This window comes from Rhopalosiphum maidis, chromosome 2, assembly GCF_003676215.2.
Source record: "Rhopalosiphum maidis isolate BTI-1 chromosome 2, ASM367621v3, whole genome shotgun sequence".
In the NCBI taxonomy this organism is placed as follows: domain Eukaryota; kingdom Metazoa; phylum Arthropoda; class Insecta; order Hemiptera; family Aphididae; genus Rhopalosiphum; species Rhopalosiphum maidis.
This window is the reverse complement of record NC_040878.1, coordinates 22,090,863-22,106,792: the sequence shown is the minus strand read 5'-3', so window position 1 is coordinate 22,106,792 and position 15,930 is coordinate 22,090,863. Positions and strand designations below refer to the sequence as shown.

The window sequence follows — 15,930 nt, the reverse complement described above, 5'->3', positions numbered from 1 at the left end:
AATATTTAATTCATTTCATAAAATATGTGTGTAATATAGTGTATTAAACTATAAATCAAGTAGTCTTTCTATAATTAATGCTTAAACTAATAAATTATTAAGTATAATGTTTTTTATTGGTAAGCACATAAACAATAAGTTTTTTTTATGTATTTAAATGTTTGATATTTATTTTGTTTAATAATAGTTACATTTTTTCTATAACTTCGTTTATTTTAATTATATGATTTATTTTGGTTAGATTCAATTAACGTACATTACAATATGTTAAACAGTGATAATATTTCTATTTCAATTAGAACTATATAATACACTCACAATACAACACGTATAAAATAAAAATAACTACGTACCTACTCAAATCATATATAAAAGTGCACAAACACAATTAATTTAATTTCCGTTTCCCAATCGCGAACTCAATTAACTTATTTTTATTTTATACCAGGAAAAATTTAGTATATTATATTTTTTTCTATGTTCAGGTTACGTCAATATAAAATTGACTAGGTATCTTAAATCCACTTTTCCTGGGTTAAATATACTTTGATTAATAATTCAGTAAGCAATGTGTTATTTATCAAATTTTTAATTTTATAATAATTTCTTTTTTTATATAATTCGTATTAATAATAACTGCAACGTTATCAGAATACTGCACTATAGTGTCGGTGAAATGCCAGCAGGATTTGTTTAACTTGTTTTCTCCATTGAAAATTAAGTCACTATACCGGACAAAATGAATGGTGAAAAAAATTAAAACGTAATATTGTTGTAAATTAAAAGTGCTGACATTTATCTCATCGAAAAGTCAAAAATATTATTATTATTGTAATAGTATTGTATTATGTTTAAGCTATTGAAATACAAAAGAGTTAGATAGTATATAACTACACTGTGAATCAATATTTTTATATTTATCCGTTATAACATTATTGTTATTACAGTTTAGAAAAAAAAGTCATTTTGTTTGTACAATGACTTAGCTGTAGGTACTTTATATTGTTTGTACTATTTACTTTTGATTATAACATATTAAAACAATATAAAAAAACAATTTAGAAAAGCTTATATAATCTATGTAAGATAAAATCCAATATTCTACTTGTGTATTGAACTTTTAATTGAACTAAAATCAGATTTATAAGAATTCTAGAGTCTAATAAATTATGTTAACTTCGATGAAAATAAATACTTTATACTTATATACTAATAAATGTTTAAAATTCAAATAGTTAGTGTCGTAATATTTCTAGTTATTATAAGGATAAAAATTTATGAAAAACATGATTTATTGTAAAATAAAAATTATTAATTAAGTATTTTACTTTTAAGTTAAACTATTAATAATTCGGTTACTATATCTAATATAAATAACAGAAAATAAATACAATTATATAACAAAAAAATAATAGTTTTTAAAATACATAATATGTTTATTATAAAATATACTTTACAAAGCACAAACGAAAACCTAATTCACGAAAATATTGCGATAAGTATATTTTTTTCTTAATACATCTTTGGTTGGAAACCATTTCATAAAATTTGTCTTACAAAGTATTATTTTTGTTAATATTTTACTACCGTTGCAGAATGCAGTGTATTATTTTAATTTCAAATTAAATATTTAATTTTAAAATATCTAATTATTATAATATATTATTTAATCATCAACAATTTTAAACACATTGAATAAACAATGACAGTGTCATAGTCATACAATTTATTTGGAATCGCTCAAATGTTTCATGTTATAGAAATTAATTTATTATAAATGTATATAGACTTATACTTATGTTGTTAACAGTCAAAAAAATTTTGGTGGAACAAAAGACAAAAGGTGTGCAGACTAATGGCTGTACACTCAACTGACGATTTAATCAGAATGGGATCGGAAGTGGCAATGTTTGTGGGAGCCTTCCTCTATCTACTGGCTGCCGTCAGGGAAGCTGGATTTTTGGGCACACAGATGTTCATTGAAAACTTGGTCAGTAATCAGAATAATTTAAGCCTATATAGTCATCTTAATGCTTAATAAATACTACTTAAGCTTGCGCCCACATTTCAAATATAACCCTACTTACCCCGGCAGTGATTAATAAGATATCAGCAATGATAAGTCAAATCTCTCGTGACTGAATTTTAAAAAAAAATTGCATATCTATTTATATCAAAGATACATAATTTACATTCAATATTTTTTTTATATCTAAAGGAAGTAAAATACTAAATATACAGCTGACAAATACATAAAAATATGATACATTATTGTACAAAATCTAGTCATATTATTCTCTACCACGTTTGTAAGAAAAAAAAAATTTTATCATGCTTGTTTATATTACAGAAAATACTATACTTCCCATTAAAACAAAATTAAAATCATTTTTTTTTTTCAATTATATTAATTTAAAAGTTATTAAAAACAAAAATAAATTTACTTAGTAGTTACTCATAAGTCATTAGGACTAGGTTTTGGAAGGCAATGAAGAATTATAGGTAGTCTAAGTCCACTCCTCTAAACTCTACTAAGTCTACAAATACTAATAACTAAGCTCATACACAATTTTCACAAACTTACTTTTCGAATTACAAAAACACGCACTATGGAAATGTATCCAATCCAACTGCGATGGGTACACACTATACATCCAAATCCGTGAAAATCGAGCAAATTACTCTTAATCTAACCTAATTGAAATACCCCAGCTCTCAATTCGCCGAAATCTAATACGAAAATAAAGCGTAATAATGAAAATTATAACAGGGTTTTACGATTTTTCATGAATGTTTCATTTAAAATTTACCTTTGAGATCATTAGGATATTAGACAACTTTTGAAACCTACTGCACAATAAAAATGTATATTAAAAGAAAACTACCTATTTCACTAGAAAAATTATAATTTTTATGAACGAAAGAACTCAAAAGACGATAATGTGTACTATTATTTTAAAGAATACTTGATTCAAGGACAACTAGCAATGATAAAAAAGTAGTGATTTGAGTATTGTTAAGGTATTAAATTGAAATGGCATGTATTGCAGTTGAATTGATAATAACAAAATCACCGTACTTAACTACTGAAAAAAAGCAAAAGCGAGTAATGGATTTAAAAACCACTCAATATCGAGGGTCTTTAAATAAATAAAATAAAATTATAAGATCGTGTTAACTTGCTTAGCATAAAAAGTATATTCCCTTGACCTGATATTACGAGCGTTGTCACGAGAGTATACCTGTATTATATGCCAGTGTTATACCTATACCTGCTGTTATTGCTATACATATTCGCGTGGTGGCACGGTGGCGTCAAGAGAACAATAACAATATGCAAAACTGCGAAATCGATCGAAACTGATTAAAATATTATACCAATATGGTCGTTATATACTTCAAAAGTTTCACGCTATAAGTTAAAAGTAGTTTTACATAAATTACCTCGACAGTATTTTGATAAATAAGATTTATTATTATTTATTTTAAATAAGTGTTTGGTATCCACATCTACTACAAAAATACAATTGATACATCTCCTACTTTTTTCCTTTGTTATATGAATGAAACAAAAATCTCGTCATAGTACTTATAGTGGGCATGGTGCAGATGATTTAAAAATTTACGCACAACAATTCAAAAACCAGAAAATACTGGTAAGACTTAGGTTTTATGGATTTTAATTTTAAAAATACAAATTTAAAATCTTCAACAACTCTACTAAATAATAACTGAAGCATTTTTCGTCGTCATTATTGCAGCTCTTATTTGAAATTTCGTAGAATTTATGATTCATATGTATACACTCCACTAGACTGACATATAGATAATTGCACATACACAGCTACTATTTATAAATGGAAGTGCTACAGGCCTGAATCCTCTTTTAACAATAACCTTTAAGACTATAAAGATTAATATTATATATAATACCAGGCTGTGAATTTAATGCACTTAAAAACTATTAAATATGCATGCATATATGCACTAAAAACTAATAAAATAGGCTTAAAAATATGCTATACAAATTCTTAAAATATGCTCTCATTTTTCAAAAATATGCAAAAAAAATAATAAATTTAAGTTTTATCTTTTATCTTATTTTTTTATTAATTTTGGTTAAAAAAAAATCATTAAAACATGCATTTATGTGCCCTAACCCATGAAATATGTAAAAATATGCAAAATAAGATTTGGTATTTGATTTAAAAATAAGTCAAAACAAATTTTGGCTAAATCCATTTTATTACACATTGTAGCAAAAAAAAAACATGCAAATGCATTAAATTCACAGCCTTGCGATATAAACAACCAATAAATTCATTAATATTAACACGATCTTCTGTTAATATTTATGGTAATAAAAATAATTTGCTTACTTTCAATAGTATTATCATTATATGGTTTTACTACCTCTAAGGATTTAATAAAGTTGTTGAAGTGTAAAAAAATTACAAACTTTTAACAGTTAACTTTAAGTTTCTTTGAGAAAAACTTTACCTAACAATATTATTTTCGTATAATATTATTAAGTAATTCGTTCACCTCTATAAAGTTAATATTTTTAAGAAATTCAACTAAACCAGTTGAGGTAAAAATGTAATTGACTCATTCTTTTCGATTTGGTTAACATATATATTATTTATCTAAATACATACGACATAATATATATATCATTATTTAAATAATAAGGTAACATAATATATTATAAACATATTATACAATCCAGCGTGTTTGAGTAAAAATAACTTAATATTGATGTACAATTAAATTACACATACTCATTGCGTAATTTAAGTTATAAAGATCAAAAATCGTTTTTTATTATAGAGATTTTATTAAAACAACAATTTAACAAACACTGAAATATGGTTTTATTATTAATATCTAAAAAAAAAAATACTATTAAAAATACTTTTTGGCATAAATTGGTGCATCCACGCAGGCCATAGCACCAGCGAGAGTGATGTTTCTATTTTCGTGCCTGCTCATGATGACCATACCACCGCTGAGACTGACGTGCTATGACAAAGCCGAAGACATAATAGCCGTAATCATCATGTTGACCACTTGTCCATACTTTTTGTTCTTCTGCAGGTACAAAGTCATATATTATTAGCTTATAATTTATAAGAAGGGAGTGGATTTACATGCAAAATCTATTTATTTTTTTCAAATACAACAAAAGTGTATAGAAACATCTAAGTTAGAAAAAAAAACCACGTTTAAGTCTAAAAACATTTGTTTTTATATGATCAGCTTCATACTTTTGATAATCAGGATCGACTACAAACTATTGCATATATAAATGATCTTATAATACTGTTTTGCTCAACTCTCACAAATTTAATCATAAATTAACGAATTTTTGAGTTCATCCCATTGAGTAATCTAAAAAGCTAGATTTTAAAATTGTTCTATTAATAAATAATGTATGTATAAATGGTGTGGCTACATTATATTATTATATAATATATTGTACTCGATGGATAACGAAATTCTATTCTAATATTTGAATCTTTTACTAAACTATTATTTCATAAATTTAAACACTATAGTACCTATCTCATACTCTCTCTCAAAGTCACATAATTTATGACATACAAATCTGCTCCCTGAATATTTAAGGTTTAACACGTATTAAAGGCACATACATACATGCACATTGCACACGCGTGATAAGGCATAATTTATTATCATGCTAAGAGTGATCAATGGCCAATATTTTTATTTATAATACCTAATAACAGCAATAAGTGAGTATGGTACATTTAACGCACGTTGCTCACCGGCAGGGGTTTCAAAACTGTCGGACCGTTCGTGGTGATGATCTATAGGATGGTCATGGGAGACTTGCTGAGGTTCGTTTCCATTTACATGGTGTTCGTGATGGGGTTCTCGCAAGGTGAGAATATTATCATTAGTAAAATGTACGCGTAAGTACATGTCTAAACGATGACACAGCGGGTTGTCGTTATTATAATTCATAAGCGTTTCGGCTGCAATAGCGCAGCGAGAGAAGTGTTGTAAAATAACACCCCCTACCCCCTTCAGTGGCCCTGTTTATTTATTACAAGTATATTGTGCATAATACAATTTAAAATAATATAGTTATTAATTAATATAAATATTAGTATTGACAAACATTATAGATGATATATTTTATTTGGTCCGTTAACTATTGGGGTCATTATTTTCATAACACCTCCTTTAGAAATTTCTGACTACGCGCTTGTTTCAGAATCATCTCGCATATATGCTTAATTATTTCTTATATTTTTTAAAGCGTATAAGCTGGTTGAATATAATCGTACCCTGACTACTCTTGCCTCATTCCCACCTCAAGTTAACATTTATTTTACTTCCGGAGGGTACATAATGCTGATTGAAAAAAAAATTGTTAAGGGTTTTATAGTCAATCACACAGTCATGTTATAATATTATAGTCCAAAAATCGAACAATACATTATGTAGATATACCTATGTATAAATCATAAAACTATAAACAGTTTTTGAATTAATTGTTGAAACAGTTGTGTAAATTAAAACATGTTTAATCATAAATATATAATATACTGACCTAGCCAAAAATTGATCTAACATGTTGCTCTAATGTCTAATCATGAATCATTTTATGCATTTTATATATTATGTTCACCTACAAACTCTATATAAATATTATAGCCACTCCTATAGCTGAACGATTTCCACAGTAATTATTTTGAAATTAGTATAAAATATATATAAAAAAAAACGACCACCAACACATAAACAAAATTATATTACCATATTTTAAAAAATCTGATTTACTCGTCGTTGTGCACAAACACGACAAGATTCTTTACAAAAAAAAAGTACGCGAAAAGATCACGTTTTAGGAATATTATGTGCTCAAACAAAGTGCATCCCCAATCACTTGGATCGGAAAACGAAGGCTTAAAATGTGAGACTATATACTTGCAAAAACATTTGATTCCGCAGCTTATTATGTGATTTTCCTGTCTTACGACAACCCGCTTACGCCTGAGGGCATTGATGATTCTGTGCTGAACCCAATGCCGACACCGACCGAGTCAATCATGGCGATGTTTCTGATGTCCGTCAACACGTTCACAGACTACTATACGGCGTTCGACAAGACTAGTCACACGTTGGTCGCAAAGGTACGTTACGTAGTTTTGGATTTTTTTTTCTTGATTCCTTTAAACGTGTTTAACTATGTTTACTAATAATTATTACAATAATAAATATCACATATCTACATAGTATACATTCAGAATAAAAACGTAATGATTTACTTGATTTTTCCATTTGGACGACTACGCTGTTAACCATTAGTGATTAATTTAAACGTCTGGGTTAATTTATCCATAAATTATAAAGATTTTGAGGTCACAATTATTATATTATAATATTGAGAACACTGTACACTTATGTGTAGGCTTAGTTTATAATCGAACCTATAACCATTAATCCTATGTAATATTTAGATTAATAAACCACAAATATAAAGATTGACATTTAAAATTCAAAGCTTATAGGATCAGCTTATGGTTTCACCTACAACAATGTTAAAAATGAAAAAATAGGAGCAATATTTTAAAACTTCACATTTAGATCCTGAATCTTTTGAATTTAAAAATTAAAAATATTAAAAGAATCGCTCGTTGGCATAAACACAGTTAGCGATATTTTGATGAATGATGATCATTTAAATGTGTACACTAACTAAATTTACTTTATACAATTTAATAGTAAAATAACACGAAAGATGGGGGTGTATTTTAATTATTTTTCGATAAATTTTAATTTTTTAGACATGGCCCAACACCGTGAGTTTATCAGTGTGTGTATGTGTGCAGTAGTGTGAACACCTTTTTTTTACCATCTTCCTTTTCAAAAATCTATGCCCCTACCACCTAGATATATTATCATATAATATACAGACATGGTTTGTAAAAAAAAAAAAAAAGACAAAAGCAGAAGAAAAATTACTTTTCGACGCCATCGCGACCGCGGTGTGCATGTATAAGCAACAAGAATCACAATACATATAATATATAAGCACGCACGCACGCACGCACGCACGCAAACAGCATATGATACAGTCTAACGCATAACAATAAAAAATGAGTATTGCTATACGGAAATATATATATTATGTATGTGGTTTTTATTTTTTGTGATTATACGCGCGCGTGACGTTGCGTACACGTAAAACGACTGACTTATGTTACGCACATACAGTGTGATCCATTTAGATCATTAAATAATTTTTCTTGGCTATACACTCGTTTTTTACGTCGACATTTTTTGTATTTTATAAGACCATGGCAGTTGTGTGACCATGAAGTTGTCTTCCCAACTTTGTCCGATCGTTTTAAAAAATGTACCAATATTTTACAAAACAATTGCAAATAATTGCAAATTTTTTTAGATTTGGCATATTTTTTGAATAAAATCCGGAAACCAACTTCACAGCTATGCTATTTTCATAGTTTCCACTTTGAAGTTTGAAATACAACTTATTATTTTTATTTATAAAAATCTATTATTTAACTTTTTTTTATAAGTTCCTATACTTTTCAATTTCTACAGTCACATAGGTGTTTTATTATTTTTTTAATAATAATCTATACTCTTTTAGTTTTTTCATAGCTAAAGGCAGAAAACTTACACTTGCTTTTTAATATACCTATGCTAATATTTTAAATTGAATAAATATACTATATATATATATATATATATATATTACATAGTAGTATAAAAAATTATGGAGTAATGGACCACAACTTTTGGACGGTATCGTAGCAATTTTTTTAAATTTGTTAATTACAACATTAAATGATTATTGGTGAAACTAAATTGATTAAATAATATACAATAATAGTCGATGTATATCAATGTACATAAAATATTTGGAAAACTATTCTGTTTCCAATTATAAAATTAAAATATATCTAAAATGTTTTTTTTTTTTCATACAACTGTCATAGGAAATAATAATATAAATACAATTTTTGTAAAAATGTAGTGTTATAATAATAATTATTTGAACCATATCAATTTATTTATTTATTTTCAAATGAACGTAAAAAATGAATTTAGCGAGTTCGGTGAATCAACCCGTATAATAATGCAGTACGACACAACGTTTGCGTGCGTATGTGTGTGGGTGCAGGTGTGTATAAGAGTTATGTGTGCGTGCGTGTGTGTTTTTTAACTTTTTTCTACATACTACGTTTGCCGCGTGAAACGTAGTTTTGCTTTATAGTTTTCATGGTAATTGTGGCCATACTGCTGGTGAACATGTTGATCGCCATGATGGGAAACACTTATCAAAAGATCGCCGAGACTCGGAACGAATGGCAGAGACAAGTGAGTTGAATGTTTATATAACCTACCTGTAAATATTAATATAAATTATCACGATTATATAGTTTAAATAAGTACGCATGATATTATATAAGCGGATTAATATCTTAAAGGAATTTTGGAATACTCCGTTTAAAAGTATATACTTTTGGGGTATACTTTGAATCTTAAATAGAAAAGTTTTTTTTTTTTTTTTGTCACCGGAAGAGGGAAAGTTGAATCTTTTTTCTATATAACAAATAAAACTATACACATTTTATATAAGTAAATCGACTTTCAGTTATTTTTAATTTTAATATTCAAAATGTATGTTCAAAGAAAAAATGTCGACTTTACTGTTACTATTATGCATACAATGAAATCTCTGTATATCAGTGAACAACCATAGGGAATTATAAAATGTCCGGTATATACAGAGGTACAGTGGAAATATATTATAAGATATGTACATAAAAAAAAAAAATTAGTCATATTATGAAATAGTAAACATCAAAATCGTTCTTATTTATTACACATACAATGTACCTATTTATTATAATTTATAAAAATGTAGATATTATTTATATGTATTTATTGTAACTTAATTATAATTTGCTTATAAGTATGTACAATGTACGAGTCTTAAAAAGTAAATAATAATTTTTGTAGTACGTAAAAATGTCCAATTAAAAAAATTAGTGATTTTGATTTTGATTGAATTATCAATCATCATCTGTTCTTCAGATTAGCTTCTAATGTCTATCATCTTATTATTTAATTATTATTTTCCATTCTTCTTCATACGTTTGTTTTTACATCGACTAATTCAACAAATTTTCATCTATCAAATAAGAAAATCATAAAGATAATAAGGAAATATGAACAAAATTTATAATCATAAAGATAAATAGAGTATTTTAATTATTTCAACATTTTCGATAGTAATTACTAATTACATGATATTATATTATATCCATTGATGAAAGATAACCTTTTGATACTAATTTTTAGTTTCCACGTTCGTTATTAAGAGTGCGAGTGTCTGCTTTTAGAGATTATTAAAACCCTATTGAGTTCATATATTCTTTCCAGGGAATTTAAAGTGTCCACTATTAGGAATACGAGCACTTTTGAGAAATTAATTCAATTGAAGTTTTAATGTATACAGTCAAAGACGTATTTAAAGGTAAATGCGTCCAGGCGTCCAGATACCCTTTTCCAAAATGTCATAGATGTTTACAAATATTGACACTGACACAAAATATTTTCAGTTTTCAATTATGAATTTAAAATCCTGATATTAAGTTAACTATTTATTTAACTACTTTAAAGGTTACTGATTTATACTTTTATATATATCATATTGACATATTATTATAGTTTCTATAATGATAGATTGTTATTAATAGATGACGACTTATATCCGTGCAGCTGATTTATGTAAATTAAAAATATTATTAAAATATAATAAATCTCATAAGTTCACCTGACCATCTATAATCGCGAATTGGTATTGTCTTCTTACTTTGAAATGGTAATTTTTGTTCGTTAAAAAAGAGTTAACAAATGAACGTAAAATAATTTATTTGATCAATAATAAGTTGACCAAATGTGAAAAATTAAATTCAATGTTTACTAAAAAAAAAAAAGGTAGGCACCTATACATATTTTGGACCCCCCCCCCAAATAGAAAAAAAAGATTTGATTACGATCTTTGTTATGCAATTCATATATATTACGATTATAACTTATTATAGTCATCTGTATTAATAATTTTGTAGATTAAAATTTCCACTAAGTTCCAAAACGAATAGTATACCTAATGGTCCATTATGATGCTATTATTATTATTATTATTACTGAGAAGGTTACATAGTTTTTAAAATATAAGGAGTTATGAAGAGTGGCATAGTTATTCTGAAATCATTCACTACGACACTACCCATAAAATGTATTGCCATTTGTACATTGTATAGTGCATGCTATGCTCGGTGTATAGTTTCGTAAGGTAACAGTCGGTAACCTGTAGCTGTAGGTATGCAATATAAGTACATTACGTGATAAAGTGCGGTGGTTGACTTTTAAAATGTATATACATCTCTTTTGAGGCGACGGAAGTTCACAAACTTTTCACCGCATTCGATTCGTATGACGTCCTAGATAGTGCATTATATTCAGTGATGTACACGAAAACTTTCCGTGAACGCTAATGACTGTTGTCCGTTGGGAAAGTTTCTAAATCAGAGTCAATAGTTCAAATCGACTGTTATTTAATTTTACACCGACCATAGTATTACGATAAGTATGTATATTATTAAAATGTGTACATCTACCTATACGTCAAGAAGGAATACACGTCAAATCTAATTACAAATGAAAAAATATGGGATTTCTCTGTGCATATTCTTGACGAATATCAAGATGAACGTTTACGCTTATACCTCACTTCAACGTTCAATCATTGATTAAATCAATGCTTCAATACACCTATAATACATTATAATATTATCTACTTACACGTCGACAATAATCGCTATTACCTATAATTCAAGGTTTAGTTACGGCGAATCCTGATGTATTATAAAAAAACTATATTAAATAATACTAATTTTTAATGTCAATATCAATCTTATTTTCGTGATTATTTTTTAAATAAATATTTTATGATATTTTCAATAAATTAGTATATATTTTTTTTTTTTTTTTGTCCAGTGAGCTGTAACATTCACGTTACATATTGGAAATTCTTTGTATTTTTGTAAAATAGGTGTATTTGTATTTATAAAATATTTTGTTTTTGGAGATTTATGATAATTATAACTATAATTAAGTACTTACAACAGTAATCTAATAGTTTTTTTGGTTATCATTGATGTCTAGTAAAAGACGTTAATACTCAGGTACCTATCATGATTTACCGTCGTCCGCAGTAGCATACATAACATAGGTACTATGTATTGTAAACTACAGACATTATAGTCACGTCAAACTCGTGGATTTTCCGAAACGTCAATGATGCATTTCACCGAATATCGCGACGATGATATATTATACCAAAGTTATAGTTGTAATAATAATAATAATAATGTACACACTCGTTCGTCGTTCCTATAGCCTATTACAAAGAAGCCACTATATGCATATTGTCTTTCGAAATCACCGACGAATGGGTATAGTAATATTTAGTTTGTCAACTTTACATTATTATAGTCGTTTTAAAGTCGCGAACAGCAGACTCTACAACAGAGATATACGTGCAGATTAAATTGCTATGCATTACCGCGTTATAATAATAATAATATTACATAGGTTACCAAGTATTGCGTTCATGTCTTTGTGTGTGTCTGTGTGCGTGCGTGTTGTATAACGACACGTAATACAGTATAAATTGTATTTACCATCTATGTTAGCTGTCAAGCACGTCTATTCTCGTCCGGTTAAACTTTTTGCAATCGTGTTTGTTAGTAATGTCGAGCTCAGATAAAATAGGTATGCAATTCAAACGTATAACAAGCTACCTACCAACCCAAAACGGCCCAAACCAGAAATTCAAAATTCAAAATCTAGTTCCTGTTTCCTTGTAATTTTCAAAGTTTTCATTTATTTTTACTAATCTTTTGAACTAATCAATAATGCCACATAAAGCCACATGCTAGCATCCTATTTTGTTAATAGAATATATTCGTTCCTATTTACAGGGGCCGACGCTAACAAAACTCACGTATTTAAGGTTCAGTCGCTTATAAGACCAAAAATCGCATGGAACGATCCAGACGTATCCAAATACATTGAAAAAATCAGTTATGAACTTTAATTTCGTAAAATAAAATAAAATAGTAAAAAATGTAAACATTTTAAGTAAAAAATGTTAATAAATTTGTTTTGAAAAGTTATTTTTGTTGAAGTGGTTTTAATTTATATTTTATTGCATTTCACGTACGAGTAGGAAAAGGAAAATGTAATAATTTTGAATGCCCGTTAAAAATATGGTTTGCAAAAGTCAGAAATAAAGATGCTTGCAACTCCAGAGTCCAGAACCTTTGCTTTACTTGAAAGCTGAAAAATTAGAAGCAAAAATGGGATAGGTTAACTTCAAAGTGACAGACGAATAATTAGGTATATCGATAGAAAAAAGGATATTTTTTTTACCAAAAATTACCTAATTTTTATTTATAATACTAGCAGTTAGCACAAGTGTATGTAAACGGAATAATTTAAAGTAATAAAACACAAAAAAAAAAAAACAAATTTTTTATTAAATAATATATTAAATGTAATATGTTTAAGTAAAATATGTGAAACAAAAATAAAATTAAAAATCAATTCATTTTTTTTCATTTTTTACTAGATTGTCTATAAAGTTAATTTGTTTACAACTTATAAGACACGCTTCATGCTGGTTCCAAAGATTCAATGAACCTATAATTATTTAAATTTTTAGTTTTTTAAATACAATATGTTTTCATAATTTGCCACATTTATTCGGAAAAAAATCGTCGACCTAATAATTAATATAATTTTTTTGCTAAACATTAGAACTGATTTTATCTGCAAAAGGTCATTCCATCCGAAACGTGTCTCTTCCTAATTGTTAGTTATGACTTATTATTTTAATTAATTGTAACAAACACTAATTGAGCCAGCTTTACATTTTTTCTGACTTCACCTTCAATTACATTTTATTGGGGATGTTAGATCATAAGATTAACATTATTTAATTATACGATTCAAATTCACGCCAAATTGAAAATTTCAAATCATTTTGATATTGTATTTGTATAAATGTTATTATTAAGTAAAAATCTATTCTCTTGCTTGTATTTAAGATTCTAAGCAAAACGATGAATGTATGGATTTTATAATGATGTGTGTGTATTTTTTTGCTATCATCACATTTTGGAACAGTAAAATTCTTTGATTTTCAAAAATGGAATTTCTTGATATAATTGATATTTTAGGTCAAAAATAAAAAATTCCCAAACTCTCAGAAGTTAAAAAAAAACGGGAATTTTTAAGCAAATCCAATATTCGCAAAAATCAATTTTGTTTCTTTGGTGTAACTCGAAAACAAATTTCTATAGATACTTGAAATGTGAATATAATCATTTATCATTTACAATAAAAATTGAAAATCGAATGCAAGATCCCACAAAAGTTGCTCTTACATCTGTAATTTTATTAAAAATACATTGTCACAATTTTTTTAATATTAATTTCAAATTAGAATTTAGACAAAATTACAAAAAATACAAACTATTTTATAATTATAAATTCATTAAAACATTTTTTTTATAACCAAGTTTTGAAAATGTAATACAAGATTTTTATAAGTAGTTCTTATTATAACGTCTTAAGCCATAAAATCTAAAAAATATATATAAAGACATGTTTGATACATCTATATTTTAAGATATTATTAATTTATACTAGTAATTAGTATAGTTCATATTTTTACTGTTTTGCCGTACTTTAAGATATTATTAAATTCAGTTATATAAGTTGATTTAATATGGTATAAATATAATATATTATTATAATAATTATATAATAAATGAAATATTTCTTATTATATTATTTATTTTTAATATCCTACTGGACCTACTGACTACTACAATACTAACAGTAAAAATAATCACTTTAATAACTATATCAAATAGTAAATACCTATCTAAACATATCACTTAAAAATATAGGCTGTCAAACCTGTGAGTGGTGACACGTCGAAATATCCGGTACAGACCATCACCGCTCTGAATAATTGTTTTTCGTATACAATGATATAGACTATAGATGCCATTGAATTGGCTCCCAATTTCGGGTAAATATGAAGTCGACCCTCGAATTGACTCCCGAAAAATGAATATTTGAATTGGCTCCCTAAACTGCAAAATATGATTATTTAACAAGGGGTTCTCATATTATACCCGTTCATTACTTCTATGTCATTGACACTTTGCACTCAACTACTCAAGTATAGTCTAACGCTGGATATACCTATACTATTATATATATTTATTTATTTAATTTAGTCTTATTGTCTTAATCATCGTAATCTACTACAATAATCGAATATCATTGATTTCTATACACCACTTTTATTTTGTTGTTAATATTTGATGACCACAATAGCCGTGTATTAAGCCATTAGTGAACACTTTATTAGTAGATATGCTATCTTCATACAAGTACAGTAAAATTATCTATTTATCTGTAAATACCGTAAAACAATACAAATAGAGGTACCTACCTATAAATAAACAATATTTTAAAATAAAACAAAAAAGATATTGCGTGTAGTAAAATTCGTACTAATAAAATATATTAAAGTGCAAGTTCCCATGAATAATGTATTAAATAATCATCTTAATACATTTTTTAGATCTTATGATTTCAGTGAATGAACTACTTCTGTAGAATCTTGTGTTAAATTTTCAAAACCTATACAAACAATAAAATTTTTATAAATGCAATTTTTTGCTATGGTAACAAAATTCGTTTTTAAGTGCGTTTGGATTAGAAATAAGTACCTACCGCGTATATTATCTATTTTATACATTATTGTTTTATCACATTGAA

The 15,930-nt window shown here is 26.9% G+C and overlaps 1 protein-coding gene across 2 annotated transcripts in view; it reads left to right on the top strand.

Annotated features, from left to right (window-relative positions):
• The window catches only part of LOC113551855 (transient receptor potential cation channel subfamily V member 5), a 48,837-nt gene that overhangs the window by 30,336 nt on the left and 2,571 nt on the right, over window positions 1–15,930 (top strand). Inside the window, exons 10-14 of one of the 2 annotated variants that reach the window (XR_003405146.1) lie at window positions 1,811–1,990; window positions 4,946–5,097; window positions 5,796–5,905; window positions 6,982–7,163; window positions 9,275–9,378. Coding sequence is in view for 1 of the 2 variants with exons in the window: in XM_026954394.1 (XP_026810195.1) it covers window positions 1,811–1,990; window positions 4,946–5,097; window positions 5,796–5,905; window positions 6,982–7,163; window positions 9,262–9,378 (741 nt within the window). In the remaining variant the exon portion in view is untranslated. Of the gene's footprint in view, window positions 1–1,810; window positions 1,991–4,945; window positions 5,098–5,795; window positions 5,906–6,981; window positions 7,164–9,261; window positions 9,379–15,930 lie in introns of both variants that reach the window. The other variant, XM_026954394.1, reaches the window with a different exon arrangement.